The 14,969-nt window shown below is 44.4% G+C and overlaps 1 protein-coding gene across 7 annotated transcripts in view; it reads left to right on the forward strand.

Annotated features, from left to right (window-relative positions):
* The window catches only part of FLNB (filamin B), a 78,501-nt gene that overhangs the window by 43,167 nt on the left and 20,365 nt on the right, over window positions 1–14,969 (forward strand). For 5 of the 7 annotated variants that reach the window (XM_085235885.1, XM_085235884.1, XM_085235879.1 and 2 more), the window contains 20 exons: window positions 644–781; window positions 1,824–1,950; window positions 2,422–2,558; window positions 2,852–3,045; window positions 3,384–3,497; window positions 4,047–4,190; window positions 4,499–4,622; window positions 4,854–5,014; window positions 5,568–5,658; window positions 5,894–6,063; window positions 8,243–8,360; window positions 8,960–9,222; window positions 9,857–10,454; window positions 10,693–10,866; window positions 11,258–11,420; window positions 11,793–11,953; window positions 12,953–13,120; window positions 13,295–13,369; window positions 14,193–14,316; window positions 14,521–14,677. In XM_085235885.1, coding sequence (XP_085092011.1) covers window positions 644–781; window positions 1,824–1,950; window positions 2,422–2,558; window positions 2,852–3,045; window positions 3,384–3,497; window positions 4,047–4,190; window positions 4,499–4,622; window positions 4,854–5,014; window positions 5,568–5,658; window positions 5,894–6,063; window positions 8,243–8,360; window positions 8,960–9,222; window positions 9,857–10,454; window positions 10,693–10,866; window positions 11,258–11,420; window positions 11,793–11,953; window positions 12,953–13,120; window positions 13,295–13,369; window positions 14,193–14,316; window positions 14,521–14,677 — 3,401 coding nt within the window. The remainder of the gene's footprint in view (window positions 1–643; window positions 782–1,823; window positions 1,951–2,421; window positions 2,559–2,851; window positions 3,046–3,383; window positions 3,498–4,046; window positions 4,191–4,498; window positions 4,623–4,853; window positions 5,015–5,567; window positions 5,659–5,893; window positions 6,064–8,242; window positions 8,361–8,959; window positions 9,223–9,856; window positions 10,455–10,692; window positions 10,867–11,257; window positions 11,421–11,792; window positions 11,954–12,952; window positions 13,121–13,294; window positions 13,370–14,192; window positions 14,317–14,520; window positions 14,678–14,969) is intronic. The other 2 variants (XM_085235880.1, XM_085235882.1) reach the window with 1 other exon arrangement.

Raw genomic sequence — 14,969 nt, forward strand, 5'->3', positions numbered from 1 at the left:
CTTAAGCTCAGCCATGTGTAACCTTCTGCCCCTACCTATAGCTGCTTCCATCAGTGGAGGACTTTATGGCTCTGCTGCTGTAGGTGTGAACTGTGACACACAGGGGGATGAAGTGACATGTCTTAAAGAAGCACATGCAGAACTTTGCTCTGGTAATAGCTGCTATTCCAGTCACGCTTCTGAAAGAACAGCACAATAATATCGTTCACTAGGGCTTATCTACAAAGGATAGCTTCACCAGTGCTGTAGCATGCCTCTAAACCTGAAGAACATCAAGGAGATTATGCCTAGTACAGCAGATATCTGGGTTTGATAGCCAAGTAAAAGCTTTGATCTGAAAATTGGCATCGAGTTGGAAAGCAACATGGCTTCAGAGTTTGCTTTACTTTTGAACAGTGGCTCTTGTAGGGGTTCAGTGTTGCCTGGCTGTACTGAAGGCTGCAGTCCAAAAGCAGCAGGACATGGACAATGGCTAGGCAGACTCCACATCTGCTTTCCTTCCTACTATAACATTAAGACTTGTGCTGAAAGCTCAGCTGTGGTTGCCCTGAGTCAACATTTAACTAAAGGCTGTTCCAAGCTGGCTAGGCTGCATGTGTTTTGAGAATCAAAGACTGCATTGATGTCTGAAATTCCCTTGCAGCCTGCAATCCGAATGCTTGTCGTGCCACCGGTAGAGGCCTGCAGCCCAAAGGCGTCCGCATCAGAGAAACAGCCGACTTCAAGGTTGATACGAGAGCAGCAGGCAGCGGAGACCTTGGGGTGACTATTAAAGGACCAAGTACGTGTGTTGGGATGAGTCTGTGCTCTGTGTTTTGGAGAAGGGGACAAAGGAGGAGTTGTGAGAAGGAAGAGTAGTGAAGAGGTGGTAGCCCGCTGGAACTGGTGGGATTTGTATCACCGTAGTGTAGCTGAGAAAATCTGCACTACTGTTTGTCTTGGCTTTTTGGGTTAGCATGGCACCTTTGATCTCTGGAAGCAAATCACACTTAAGTGACTCTGGCAAGGTGGAAATCCTGCTCTCAAAATGCAGCATCCTGGATGCACTGAATGCTCAGCTCACGAGCAGAAGAGGAGAGTGTTGAGGCAGGAGAGACCCTTCTGCCAGGATCTAGTCCCTGGTCCCTCACTCTGCCACGACCCCACAAGTGTGGCACAGCAGGACAGTGGGCATGCTGGCCATGGGTTTGGGGCTGCCCAGCCGTGGTGGCTGTGCTCTGCTCTCCATGCCCTGCGCCAAGTCTCAGGAACTGGCTTTGTTTGTGTTGTGCTCTGAGGCACTCACCTCCCCCCAGGCTGGGTCTGTATTAAAAGGTGCATTGTATTGCCTTCACCTCCTCCACACACACAGCGTTCTGACTGTGTGGCTTTAATGCGGTTACGGGGGGAGAAAGCAGCAGACGTAGGGATGTAAATTTTAGTGTATTAGGCTTTTCTGCCTAGATTCTTCATCTTGAAGAAAATGAAAAGTAGGCATTCCCTGCATACTTGTGGTTGCAAAGTCTGACAAATGTTAAGCTTTTTTGTTTTAACATATGACATGCATCATACTGCAGACTAAGAAAATAAAACACAAGGGAACCTATTAAGTCTGGTAACTTAAAATACTTTCTGCTGTATTTCTTCTGGAAGTGTTTGCTGTCTTTGTCCTAGAGGGCAACTAGAACTAACTTCCCTTATAACCTGACCTTTTTTTTTTTTCCTTTCTGTTGGAAGATTTTTTCTTCCAAGCTAAAATAAATACTAGAAAACATGAACGTGCCTGAGTAATTGATGGCAGGATGGAAGCTGTTAAGTTTAATGCTGAATTGATCTTTCAACAGAGGGCTTGGAGGAGCTTGTGAAACAGAAAGGCTTTATGGATGGTGTATATGCGTTTGAATATTATCCAGCTACCCCAGGGAAATACATTGTGACGATTACGTGGGGTGGACACAACATCCCAAAAAGGTGAGTGAGGAGTAGTTTTGTTTGAGCTTTTTGTGTCCTTTGGGGGTTTGTGTGGCTGGCTGGCTTTTTATCTAACAGCATGTTTTAGGGCTGCAGAGGCTTTGGGAAAGCTTGGGAGATTGATTTGCATTAGTCTTACTAAACCCAAAATAATGAGTACAAAAAAAATGATAAACTTTGGTAGCTCACACAGCTTGGACTTGGCTCTGAGTTTTTGAAGAGATCTGTTGTTTTATTGTCAGGGACTACAGCAAGCAGAGCAAACCAAATATTTGACACTTAGGATCTGTTGTGCAAAGCGTAAGTATGTGATAGGTTAGATGACCTCTTTGCTAGAGGGACTGCTGGGCGCTATGCCACCACAAGATAGCATCTGTTAATTTGGGAAGTCCAGTGTAAAGCCTCATTAAAATGCCTGGGGAGAAAAGCGTGTAAGCTGTATGTTTCTAATTGTGCTTCTTTCTCTTGTAGCCCCTTTGAAGTTCACATAGGTCATGAAGCAGGCCCTCAGAAAGTACGAGCCTGGGGGCCAGGACTGCATGAAGGGATTGTGGGCAAGTCGGCTGACTTCGTGGTTGAGTCCATTGGCACAGAAGTTGGTTCTCTTGGTATGTTCCTTTACTTAGCTTGCCTGAAATACTTAGATATTGCAGTGCTGGTAATAAACTCCTGAGAAACAATAGCTGTCACAGCATGGGATGGAGACTGTGGTTTTGTGGGATGTGGTTTTGTGGGATGAGATATAGAAGGAAGTGATAGATTATTGCACATGGTGCTGAAGAAGAGAGATAACAAACATCGGTTATGGATATGGCTTAAAAAAAGCAGTTTGAGGGAATAGTGTTAGATTAGCAGCCATCTCAGCTGTAGCACAATTGGTAAGTAAGTGTTTCTTTTTCAGGCTTTGCAATAGAGGGTCCTTCTCAGGCTAAAATAGAGTGTGATGACAAGAACGATGGCTCATGCGATGTGAAGTATTGGCCCAAAGAGCCAGGTGAATACGCTGTGCACATCATGTGTGATGATGAAGATATAAAGGACAGCCCCTACATGGCCTTCATCCGACCGGCGTCAGGAGACTTCAACCCGGATAAGGTGGTGCAAACTGCTCACTGGGCATAATGTGGTTTGGTAGAACTCATACAGAGGTGCTTCTAAACATAACATGCTTGACTCTTAAGCTGCCTCTATTTAAAGCTCTGTGTTTGTATGCTCCAGCCAGATATTACTCAGCTTTTTCTAATAACGCTGCTGTGGTTTCGATTTAATGTAATGCAAACTTGCTGAAGTAGTCAAAATTCTCTGCTTTCACACTAGTCTCTACTTGTATGCCATGCTTTTTAAGTTCTGTAGGAAGAGGAGATTTGTGGAAATAAATCACTTTGTTTTACCTCTTCCTGAGTTGCAAGCTAAGACTCCTGGTTTTGTTTCAGGTGAGGGCTTACGGTCCAGGCTTGGAGAGAAGTGGCTGCATAGTGAACAATCTTGCTGAGTTCACAGTTGAAACCAAGGATGCTGGGAAAGCACCTCTGAAGATATATGCACAGGTAAAAAGCCAAGGGCAACTCCAGCAAAAGGGCTTTAATGTCATTGAGAAAAATGCCCTGAGTATTTCTGCTGGATTACACACTGCTTAATTCTGAACATTTGCAATTCTGTTGCAGCTCTGTGCTTTGATCCATACAATGTAGTCAGACAGCAAATCTAACTTGAGACAGGGTGGCTTCTCCCCTTGAGTCTGAAGTGTGTGGCTTTACTTCCGCACTTGGAGCCTCCTCAGAAAGGCAGGCTGTAATTTTCTCAAGATGTCATTCAAAAGGACCTGAAGTATATTTGGCTTGTAAATCTCAGGTGAACTTGTTAAAATGTGTTGTGAGATGGTGTGAGAAATTAGCAGTTTAGATGAGAAAGGCTTACAGGAGTGCAATCTGCATGTTCCATCAATGTTTCTGAGCTGTACTTCTGAGGAAAGAACAAGATTTTGGAGCAGTCTCTTGGGATGTTCAAATTATACAAATATTTGTAAGGTACCTGAACCTTCTGCTTGTACTCTCTGCCACTTGGGCTCACTGCTGCTTGTACTGACCACTCTTTAGGATGGAGAAGGAAACCCTATTGATATCCAGATGAAGAGCAAGCCTGATGGCGTGTTTGCCTGTTCCTATGTGCCAGTTAAACCAATCAAACATACTATTTCTATTGTCTGGGGAGGAGCCAACGTGCCCAATAGTCCGTTTAGGGTAAGTAGAACATTATTGTAACAACTGCTTGTTGTTACTAGTGGTAAAACCTTTCTGGGAGCTTGAAAGCGGTGTGCCCTTCTGCTGTCTTTTATGGGCATGTTTCCTGTTGAAAAGAGCTTTCTGACTTTACAGTCTCACATGCTGAATATCTTGTATCAGTCCAGCTGCAGCCTGGGAGAATCAGAGCAGTTTGTTCTTAACTTGGTGCTATTTTCATGTAGCCTCTGCCCAAGCAATTCTTCAGTTTGACTGTGATCTTGAGTGTGAGTCGGGAGTGTAATTCTGACACTTGTGAATCCATTCAGGTCCTGATAGGTCAGGGGAGCCATCCTCAGAAAGTGAAAGTGTTTGGGCCTGGAGTGGAGAGAACTGGCCTGAAAGCGAGTGAGCCAACTCACTTCACTGTTGACTGCACAGATGCTGGAGAAGGTAAAGGCAGATTGGATTATTGCTGTGGTACCCTGCAGGTTGTGCCTGGTTGGGTTTTATGTTCTGGGTTTTTTTATGCTGTGTTTTTTGTTTCTTTAATTAAAAACTTTGGGTAGCAGAGTGTGAAAATGAGTTGTGATATGATCAATTTTATCAATTAGTAGGAATGTGCTGGCTATTTGGCTAGCAGTGTCTGTACCATCCAGTGAAACTTCCATTGGCTTTTCCTAGGTGATGTCAGTGTTGGAATTAAGTGTGATGCTCGTGTTGTCAGTGATGAAGAGGAAGACATAGATTTTGACATTATCCACAATGCTAATGATACGTTCACAGTGAAGTATGCACCACCTGCTGCCGGACGCTACACTATTAAAGTGCTTTTTGCAGGAGAGGTATGTAATCTTCATTTTACTGGCTGATATTTTCAGAGTCTATTTATCTGTTCCCCCACACACACCACCTGCCGCTTAATGGTTGAGTGTGGCAGTGTACAGGTGACTCCTTTCACTCCAGCTCATATGCACCTTGTCTAGTTGCTGTTTTTAAAACTCTTCTCTAGTACTTGAATGTACACAAATAAGACAAACATTGACTATAAAATTCAAGCCATGTGATGCATTTGGCTGGCATAATCAGTGTGGTATCAGTGCTAGCTTACCTACTGGCTCTAGAGGCAAGGCAATGCTATTTTCTAAATGGTAGAAAACTTAAATTACTATCCAAGGAATGGGCATGTTGTTAAAGAAAAATTGGGAAAAGCCCATGCAAGCAGTCCAGCTGTTAACTTTGGCCTAGACTTTGAGTGCTGCCACCAGTAAGGTGGAGCATTTAAGTGAGGTGCTGCTAGAGCTAACTGTTTTAAGATGCTTCTGCTTCAATTTTATCTGTCTAGTTTGAGTAATGAGAAATGACCTGGTTTTATTTAGAGCTGTATTTCTGTTGCAGGAAATTCCTGCCAGTCCTTTCAGAGTTAAAGTGGACCCCTCTCACGATGCCAGTAAAGTGAAAGCTGAAGGACCTGGGCTGAGCAAAACAGGTGAGACTGAGGTGGAGGTGTTGTCAGCCAATGCTGTGGGGCACCCTCTGCATGACTGGGCACTGCTGGGGTTCAGCAGTGGTGCTGGCTGCAGCTGGTAGGGGTGGCAGGCAACTGGAAAGGACTCTGTTCTCTTGGATTTTTGCTTGAGTGGGATTTATAGGTACTGAATGCTTCTTGGGAAGAGTTTCTGTGTGTGAACTCTGCATAAATTAAAATTAATGTTTTTCTTCAGGTGTGGAAAATGGCAAGCCAACCCACTTCACTGTGTTCACTAAGGGAGCTGGAAAGGCGCCCCTGGATGTGCAGTTCAGCAGCCCTGTGTCAGGAGAGGTGGTGGCAGATGTGGACATCATTGACAACTACGACTATTCCCACACTGTTCGGTACACTCCAATACAGCAGGTAGGTCTGGGCACTCTGGTAGGAGTACAGAGGGGAGCGGCTCATGTTGCTGTAGCACTGTGACCTGATGCTGTGCACAAGGCAACTTCTAGTTAAAACCTGGTGTCCTGTTCCCCTAACACAAAGCCTGCAGGACAGTGGGGATTAGAAAGCAGTGGCACGGATTTCTAGTTTAGTTATTGGTGGCTTGTCGCTGTTTTCTTTTCTGGGACCAAGTGAGGTATTGAAGTAGCAGCACGTGGCTCATATTGCCATTGCACAAAGGTGGTATCTTTTTTGCTGCCTTATCAGTTAAAAGGGGAAGGTGGCAACCCATTCTGGGATCTGAATTGAGGCCAGCTGCTGCATGGCCAGCCTGGGCTGCCACTCCTTGCTTTGCTGGGGCTGTGGGGTGTGGCTGTCAGCCCGCTGCTGCTCAACTGCAAACTGGAGTGTGGTTAAAAAAAAAAAAAAAGTACAGTGTTTGAGTGACTTCCAAACAAAGGAGTGAAGGAATTGGGCAGGGAAGTTCGGCTGCAGATTAAACAGGCCAGAGTATTTTGCCTGTACTTGAGGTTTGCCCGTGAATTGAAAAAACTTTAGTTGAACTTGTTTTGGTTCAGACAGATACTTCCTAGCAACACCATTAAAGTGGAAGCTGCTAATAACTAGAAATAGTTTTCCTTATGCTATGCTCAATTCTTGTGTATTTTTAAAGACTTAGGCACTGTAGTGGTGAGATGAAAGTGTTTTGATATCTGTACTCTGCTGAGCAAACAAGTGAGCTACTTGGTCAACCGCACTGACTTCCTTGAATGTAGCTGTGTAAAAATGAACTGATACAGAAGTCTGCAGCACTGTTTGTCTGATAGTGCTGGATTAGCATTCTTGGACACACCACAGAGCTAGCATTTGTTTTTGGATAAAGCAGTTGCATGGTCTGAGGATGTGGTTGGTGTGTCTATTTGGAGAGGCTTTTGCTTTTTCAGTCAGGGTTGGTGTGCAGAAGGCAGCAACTCTGTGGCTGTGTAAGAGCAGTAAATGCTTCATGCAAAAAGCAAAGGTGAGACGGCACGTACCACAGCCAGGTATCCTCTGCAGGGGTTGTGCTCGGGATTACTGCACCCCTGGCCAGATTTAGAAACCCTCTGGCTCATTACCTCTTCGGGAGAGAGAGTTTCAGCAGTGAATGAGATTGAATTTCACTAAGCCATGGGCAGACCTGTCTGCCTTTCGTGTTTATAAGAATAGAGTTTTGACTGCTGGACTGTGGCATTCGGATGCTGTAGGGATAGCTCTACAGTGCTATAAGGGGCATCTCAGCTGGTAGTGTTTGTACAGTGAGTCAGAACAAGTTCCCTGGCTTTGGAGTGCAAGTATGTGGCTGTGTGTGCGTGCTGGAACCTTGCATCTGAGGGAGCACCTTGGGTCACAGAGGAGCTGTGGCGCTACAGGAGATGCTCACAGGTAGTGGTGGCAGGAGAACAGTGGTTAGTAAAAAGTGAAATTAAGCTGCGTGGTAAATAGTAGCCTTGCTTTCCCTCCAGGCTGCAAATACGTAGATCAGTCCTGAACCCTGCCTTCCTAGGGTTTGTCAGCAGGAACTTATCTAAGAGCGGGTCGATGAGACTCTGGACTCTACGGAGTGGTTGGAGGACTGGCTAGGTAGTTAAGTCAGCAGTGAAGGAACCTTGGTTTAATGGCGTTTGCTCAGGCTTATCTCTCTCACGTGTGATGTTGCTACAGCTACTCTTGTGTGTGTTTTCCAAAAACAGCTAAGAATAATCATGGAAGCTATTCACAAGCTTGTGTGAAACATCCATGATTATTTCACTTGGGAGCTGAACTGGCCAAGAATGAAAAGTAAGCAAACAGTGAGTATAGCTAAAATATGGACTGTGGTAGAAGAGAATAAAAGGAACACACATCTTGGGCTGAAAATTGCCATAGCTGTGCAGTATTTCAGCCAAAATACACAAAAGCATTAATCTTTCTGACTTGTACAGCTTAAAGCCCTGGTATTTGAAATGCCGTAATAAAGCAGCTTCAGCACAGGCTGGGCTGTGGTGTGGCTGTGGTGCAGAGGGGCAGGATACCTGTCTGCAGCACCCAGCCGAAATGAATTAGGTGATGAAATGGTTATGTATTAGTGCATCTGTGTGAAGTGAGACACTAAGCTAACTCATCAATTCTCCACTAGGGACCAGTGAAGGTTCTGGTAACGTACGGTGGAGATCCTATCCCTAAAAGCCCTTTCACTGTGGGAGTTGCTGCTCCGTTAGACTTGAGCAAAGTTAAAGTTAATGGACTTGAAAACAGTAAGTAAAACATGGGCTTGGGAGCCCCATGGCCTGCTTCTGAAGTGTTTTCTTGTTCACTATGTCAGCTGACGTGTTCCACTGAAACATATGGGGGCAAAATGCATTTTGTTTGACTTGTATTAAGGGGAAAAACCAGCTGCGTGTACAGTGTGGGCGAGGTTAGTGTTGGGTGTAGTCCGTGGTGGTGAATGAGGCTGGACTCCTCACCAGACCAGCAGCTTGCTGATATAATTTGGTTTCTCTGGAGCTAGATCACTGTTCAAAGAGATGTAACATCTTAAGTGTGGAATTTCATTCATAGAGTCTCATTTTCTGAAAGCAGAACAAGGGCTGTAAAATGTTGTGTTCCTTGGAGGAGCCTCTCTTTTACTGTCTGGCCATGCCTTATAGCCTTGTTTAGCACTGTAGCTTTGTAGCTTCTGATTAACCAAGGCATTTTGTTATTTTTTTTTTTTCTTTCTCATGTGGAAGGATGTAGACTGAGTAGGGCTCTGGCAGAGGTTGCTCCCTTGCTAATATTGCATAAGAGATTTCTTGGAGTGTTGTCAACCACTTGATACTTCATGTAGTAATATAGATTTTTTTGTCTTTTTAAGGAGTGGAAGTAGGGAAGGATCAAGAATTTGTAATTGACACCAGAGGAGCTGGTGGACAAGGTAAACTGGATGTTAATATTTCCAGTCCTATGAGGAAAGCTGTACCATGCCTGGTGGAGCCAGTTTTGGGTAAGGAGTGCAGTACAGCAAAATACATCCCAAGAGAGGAAGGATTGTACGTGGTGGATGTGAGCTACGATGGCAATCCAATCCCAGGCAGCCCCTATACTGTGGAGGCCACTCTGCCTCCTGATCCCTCCAAGGTAAGTAAATGGTAATGGCTGTAACAACAGCTAGTAACTGAAAAGTGAATTGTGCTGTCGCAGGATGCCCAACTTATTTGGCCAAACTAGACCCTGGAACATCCTTTCTCAGAGCTTGTTTCATTTCAGTTTAATTTGTAGACTCCATGACTCATGGAAGTCAATTGTTAAGAATTGGAATACTTGGAATAACTTTGAACTAATACTGCAGGCATTTTGCACAGTGTGGCACATGCATGTGTTCTAACTTAATAGAAGTTGGTTTCATGACCAACATAATACATGTCAAATGTATTAATTGAGATGCTTCTTTGCAGAGAAACAAATTTCAAGAGTAATTCCGTACAGCTATCCATTATTCAGCATGCCTACTCCTTTCATTCAGTGACACATAAAAACAGCTGTGGCAAGGGTATGAATATAGAAACTTAATGAATACTGAATGCCTAGAAACTTCTTTGGAGGAAAGAGATACCAGCTTTACGTATTGGGAGGAGTGGCAAAGGAAGCTTTGCTTTATATGTATTTTTAAGAGCTTATTAGTCAAGTGTTACGTATTAGCTAGTCTGTCTAAGGTCATCTGTGGTACAGCAGTATGAAAAAATTAGTATCTGAGCTGCGTATTCTCTCCTAGGTAAAAGCTCACGGGCCAGGTCTTCGAGGAGGCCTCGTTGGAAAACCAGCTCAATTTACGATAGATACCAAAGGGGCAGGAACTGGAGGTTTGGGTTTGACGGTGGAAGGCCCATGTGAAGCTAAGATTGAATGCTCAGACAATGGTGATGGAACCTGCTCTGTCTCCTATCTGCCTACCAAGCCTGGAGAGTACTTTGTAAACATCCTCTTTGAAGAGGTTCACATTCCTGGTTCACCATTCAAAGCAGACATAGAAATGCCATTTGATGTCTCTAAAGTCATCGCCACAGGTCCAGGTCTTGAACGTGGCAAAGTAGGTGAGGCAGGGCTCCTGAATGTTGACTGTACAGAAGCGGGTCCTGGTAACCTGCGGGTGGACATAGTGTCGGATACTGGTTCCAAAGCTGAGATCCAGATTGATGATAACAAGGATGGGACCTATGTTGTGACATATGTGCCGCTCTCAGCTGGCATGTACACAATCAAGATGAAATATGGAGGAGAGCAAGTGCCTAAATTCCCTGCCCGGGTGAAAGTGGAGCCAGCTGTGGACACAAGCAGAGTTAAAGTGTTTGGGCCAGGAGTGGAAGGGAAAGGTAAGAGCAACCTTTATTGTTCCTGTTATCAGAGTTCGTAGGACTTAAGATCCTTCACCCGGCACCGAGAATTCTGAGCAATGCAAGTTGTAACAGCTTTGCATGTTCCCATGGCGACCCTTGAAGGGGATGTTTCATTATGTTCCCAAGTGTTGTTTATCTTGCTGGTTCATAAAATGTTCTGTTGTCTGAAATGTGTGTGCTTCTTGAAATGACTCTTCAAAACATTATCCTGCAGATGTCTTCCGAGAAGCTACAACGGAGTTCACTGTGGATGCCCGACCTCTAACGAAAGCTGGTGGTGACCACATCAGGACACAGATCACAAGCCCATCCGGCTCCCCCACAGACTGTCAGATCCAAGACAATGCTGATGGGACGTACGCAGTGGAGTACACGCCATTTGAAAAGGGTAACCTCTGTGGTTGTTTTTTTTTTTTTTTTTTTTTTAAAAAAAGAAAACTTGAGAGGGGAAAACCAGCAGCAAGCAACACTTCTGATACTTTCATTTGGCAAACTGCTGAGGTCTGCCAGGAACTTCTTGGCATTCTCAGCGGGATTTTTGCAAGTGGGGGAGCTAATTCTACAGGAAATACCTATTTTAACTTGAAGAAATGACTTGCAGTAGCTTATCTTCAAAACAGCATGTAGATGGCTTCTCAGTTACGAAACGCTGCTAAACTCTTGTGAAATGCAGGGGGAAGGTCTTATCTATCTCCTGACATCTAAATCTGTAGGATCTTGTAGGAGTGATGCGAACAGAATATTTAGGGAGTTCAGAACGTGTTTTCCTCCTCTAACAGGTCCACACACAGTCAGTGTAACATATGATGGCGTGCCTGTGCCAAACAGTCCCTTCAGAGTGAATGTGACGGAGGGCTGCCATCCATCACGTGTTAAGGCACAAGGACCTGGACTCAAAGAAGCTTTCACAAATCAGCCAAATGCCTTTTCAGTTGTCACCAGGTAACCAGGCCAACTTGATCTTTCGAGAATATCTGAGGGAGGAGCGTAGTGGGCTGTGCAACGTAAGATCCTAAAACCAGTACAAATATTTATAAAATAACCAAACTGTGTCCTCTTGATTAATGTTTGCTACCTCATAGGTTACTGAGCTCTCTGCTCTGCAGAGGTTATGAGCTGATAATGGTTGAGGATAAAATTCTGGGAAATGTCAGCAAGGTTATGCTGAACTGCTTTGCATTCCAGAGCACACTAAAGGCAGGGCATCAGAAGTCAGGCTGCTGCTTTTCCAGTAAGGGCAGCAATGTAGCGTGAGTGCAGTGAAGCTGCTGCTGCAAAGGGGTAATTCTAACAATGTGCCTTTCTCATCTGCAGAGGGGCAGGAATTGGTGGCCTTGGAATAACTGTTGAGGGACCTTCAGAGTCTAAAATCAGCTGTAAAGACAACAAGGATGGGAGCTGCAGTGCTGAGTACGTTCCTTATGTTCCAGGAGACTACGATGTCAATATTACGTACGGGGGAGAACATATTCCTGGTAAGAGCACTTGTTCAGTTGCTTTCAAAGGAAGGAAAGTGTTGAGTTGGTGCCTCTGCTGTGTCTTACTCTTGCTTGGGGGATGTTGAGGTTTTGATGTTCTGCTTTTCCTGAGAATAAAGGCAGAAATTGCAGAATCTGGGTGAGAGGAGCAAAAAAGTGTATCCAGATGGGTGGAGTAAGAAAAAGGATACTAGCTTTGACAAACAACTGATATAGCCCAGGGGTTGGGGCAGGGAGTACATGATTTTAATAACGCGCAACTTGTTGAGTTAAGGAAATAATCCCTTTCATTTGTGTATGTCTTCAAGACTGTTCTGCAGTAAAATAGTCTAATAGAGATTATATTAAATATTGTCATGGGAACTGACAATATATTAAGCATATATTGCCATAGGGATTATATTAAATGCTGCAAGTTTTGATCACTGCAGAAGGCAGTGACTGTTCTGAAAACAAACATTTGTCTGTATGTTTGCAGTGGATGTAAAGCTGAAGTGGTTTAAGCAATGTTCCAGATACATCTGGCAGCCAGCAGCTTACAATTGGAAGAAGGATGTTTTTCTCAAGACCAATAATTAATGCTCCTAAATGCCAGGCATGGTTTGCTGCAGTGTGTGCTTACACAGTGTCATACAGCATACAGCTAGGTGTCCTTTCCCAGATGTTCAGAGGGAGCTGGTTCTGTCCTGTTGGCCCTCTTTTATTCATCAACATATTGATATTGATAAAATGTGAAGGAAACGAGAGCCTGTGTTTTCATCAGTTGCTTATGCCCTAGAAACTTTATTCTTTGTTGATTTAGTGCGTAGTGTAGGCTGAGCTGGTGCTGTCTTTTTCTGTAACTTGTCTTATTTGAGTACTATGGAAGTGTCTGTGCTATCTGTGCTATCAAAGAGGCCCAGTCCCAAAGCCATAGCCAACCATTTGCATTCATGTGGGCATTTTCCTGAAACTGTTCAATCTGTGTTGTTCAACACCAGCTGTGTTAACTTCCAGGCAGTCCTTTCAAGGTTCCTGTGAAGGATGTTGTGGATCCCAGCAAGGTGAAGATTGCAGGACCAGGCCTGGGAACAGCTGTTCGAGCCAAAATCCCGCAGTCCTTTACTGTGGACACCAGCAAGGCAGGAGCGGCACCCCTGGAGGTGGTGGTGGCAGGACCCAGAGGTGAGAACCAAAGCGCTCCATCTGGCTGTGCCCATCTGCATTGGGGAGTATAGTCCTGGCCCTGCTTGCAGGACTTTCCCTCAGCCCCTTGCTAGCAGGCAGGAGCCAGTTCACTGCCCACGGGTCAGGTCACCCTGTGCGAGTGCCCTCCAGGTAACAGTTCTTTGATTTTAGTGGATGAGACGGATTCCCAGGGATGGCGCTCTCCATTGAAAAACATTTCGGATTTTCTTAAGGGTGATCCAAAGGGTGAGGCTGCGACAGGTTTGAACTCTCACTAACTAATGGCAGCTTTGGCGCTCAGAAATCTAACTGGCAACAGCAAGAATCATCTGAGGAAAGGAGTGGGAGCAAACTGTGCTTCTTTCAAGGCTTTCCATGACAACTATATATTTCTTTTGCACTTGCTATGCTGCTAATCCTTCCTGTGTTTTCCAGCCAACTTGTAATTGTAGGCTGCTTTGTGTGATCTGTGCTGATATGTCACATAATCTGCAGTAGATTTGGCTTGATGCAAATTGAAATAATTGATCCTGCTTTCTTAGAACTTTGGCAGTTTGCAGGGTTCTCCTGTCTAGGCAGCGAGCCTACCTTTCTTAATACCTGATTGTGAAAGACTCAAATTGGTGAATGCTATGCAATAACTGGCTTTAAGGCTCAACTCTGTGCAGTGAATCTCAGTATGTAATCTTGTAAATGACTATTCAGGCAGTTATAACCATTACCTACTCATTTGCTTTCTGGGAGGACCTTCAATGTATTTTGAGCAATTGCCTTTGACTTGGCTACAGAAAAGCAGATTTTTCTCCAGTATTTTCATGCTAGCTATTGTTCACAATAAGAATCCAAAGAGCAGTGAATGACAGATCTATGTTAAACCAGATCTATGCTCTTGAATACAAAATAAGGGAAACTGATCCATGCTGACTGCATTCATTTAAAAAAAAAAAAAAAAAGTAGCTTTTTGCAAACTGTAAATCAGCAGAACATCTTGGAGCTTCGTACGGCAAATGGCTGATGAGGAACTGAATTTTAGTAGTACAGCTGAGAAAGTTATCTGTTGCTTTTTTAGGAATTGTGGAGCCTGTTAATGTAGTAGACAACGGAGATGGCACCCACACAGTGGTGTACACCCCTACACAGGAGGGACCATACATGATCTCTGTCAAATATGCAGACGAAGAGATTCCTCGCAGGTAAGGTGCTAAGGATAAACGTTGGTAATCTGAGGAGTTCCTGACTGACTGTGTTCCAGGGATTGGCTGGGCATATACTAAAGGCTCAGGTCAAGCTGGGAGCAGTGCCAGTGCCTGTCGTGTTGTCCACCTGTCCACTGTGTACTGCAGTAATGATCAACCTTGATTTTAGGAGAAGGAAGCAATAATGGGTTTCTCTTTCAGCCCCTTCAAGGTGAAGGTGCTTCCTACATATGATGCCAGTAAAGTGACAGCAAGTGGACCAGGTCTCAGTTCCTATGGCATACCAGCCAGTCTGCCTGTGGAGTTTGCTGTAGATGCTAAAGATGCCGGGCAGGGACTTCTCACTGTGCAGATAACTGTGAGTAACTGCAAAGCCATGCAGGACACCTCTGTTTTAGTCATCCTCTGTACTATATTTGGCTTATAATTAACCTTACACTCTGCAAATGACCCAAATGAGATAAGTACAGCTTCTTACAAGGTTACAGAAATGATGGAATTTGAGATGGAGACAGCCTTCTATCAGTGTGGTTCAGCAAGGCCACATTGTTACTTCCACACTGAGCACTGTGTGATGAGAAATTGAAAAACAAGTTTCCCTCAAGGTTACTCAAAGTCATAAGCCACTTAAAGAGATACTACAGGAATGT

This window comes from Meleagris gallopavo, chromosome 14 (genome assembly GCF_905368555.1).
Source record: "Meleagris gallopavo chromosome 14, MGAL_WU_HG_1.1, whole genome shotgun sequence".
In the NCBI taxonomy this organism is placed as follows: Eukaryota; Metazoa; Chordata; class Aves; order Galliformes; family Phasianidae; genus Meleagris; species Meleagris gallopavo.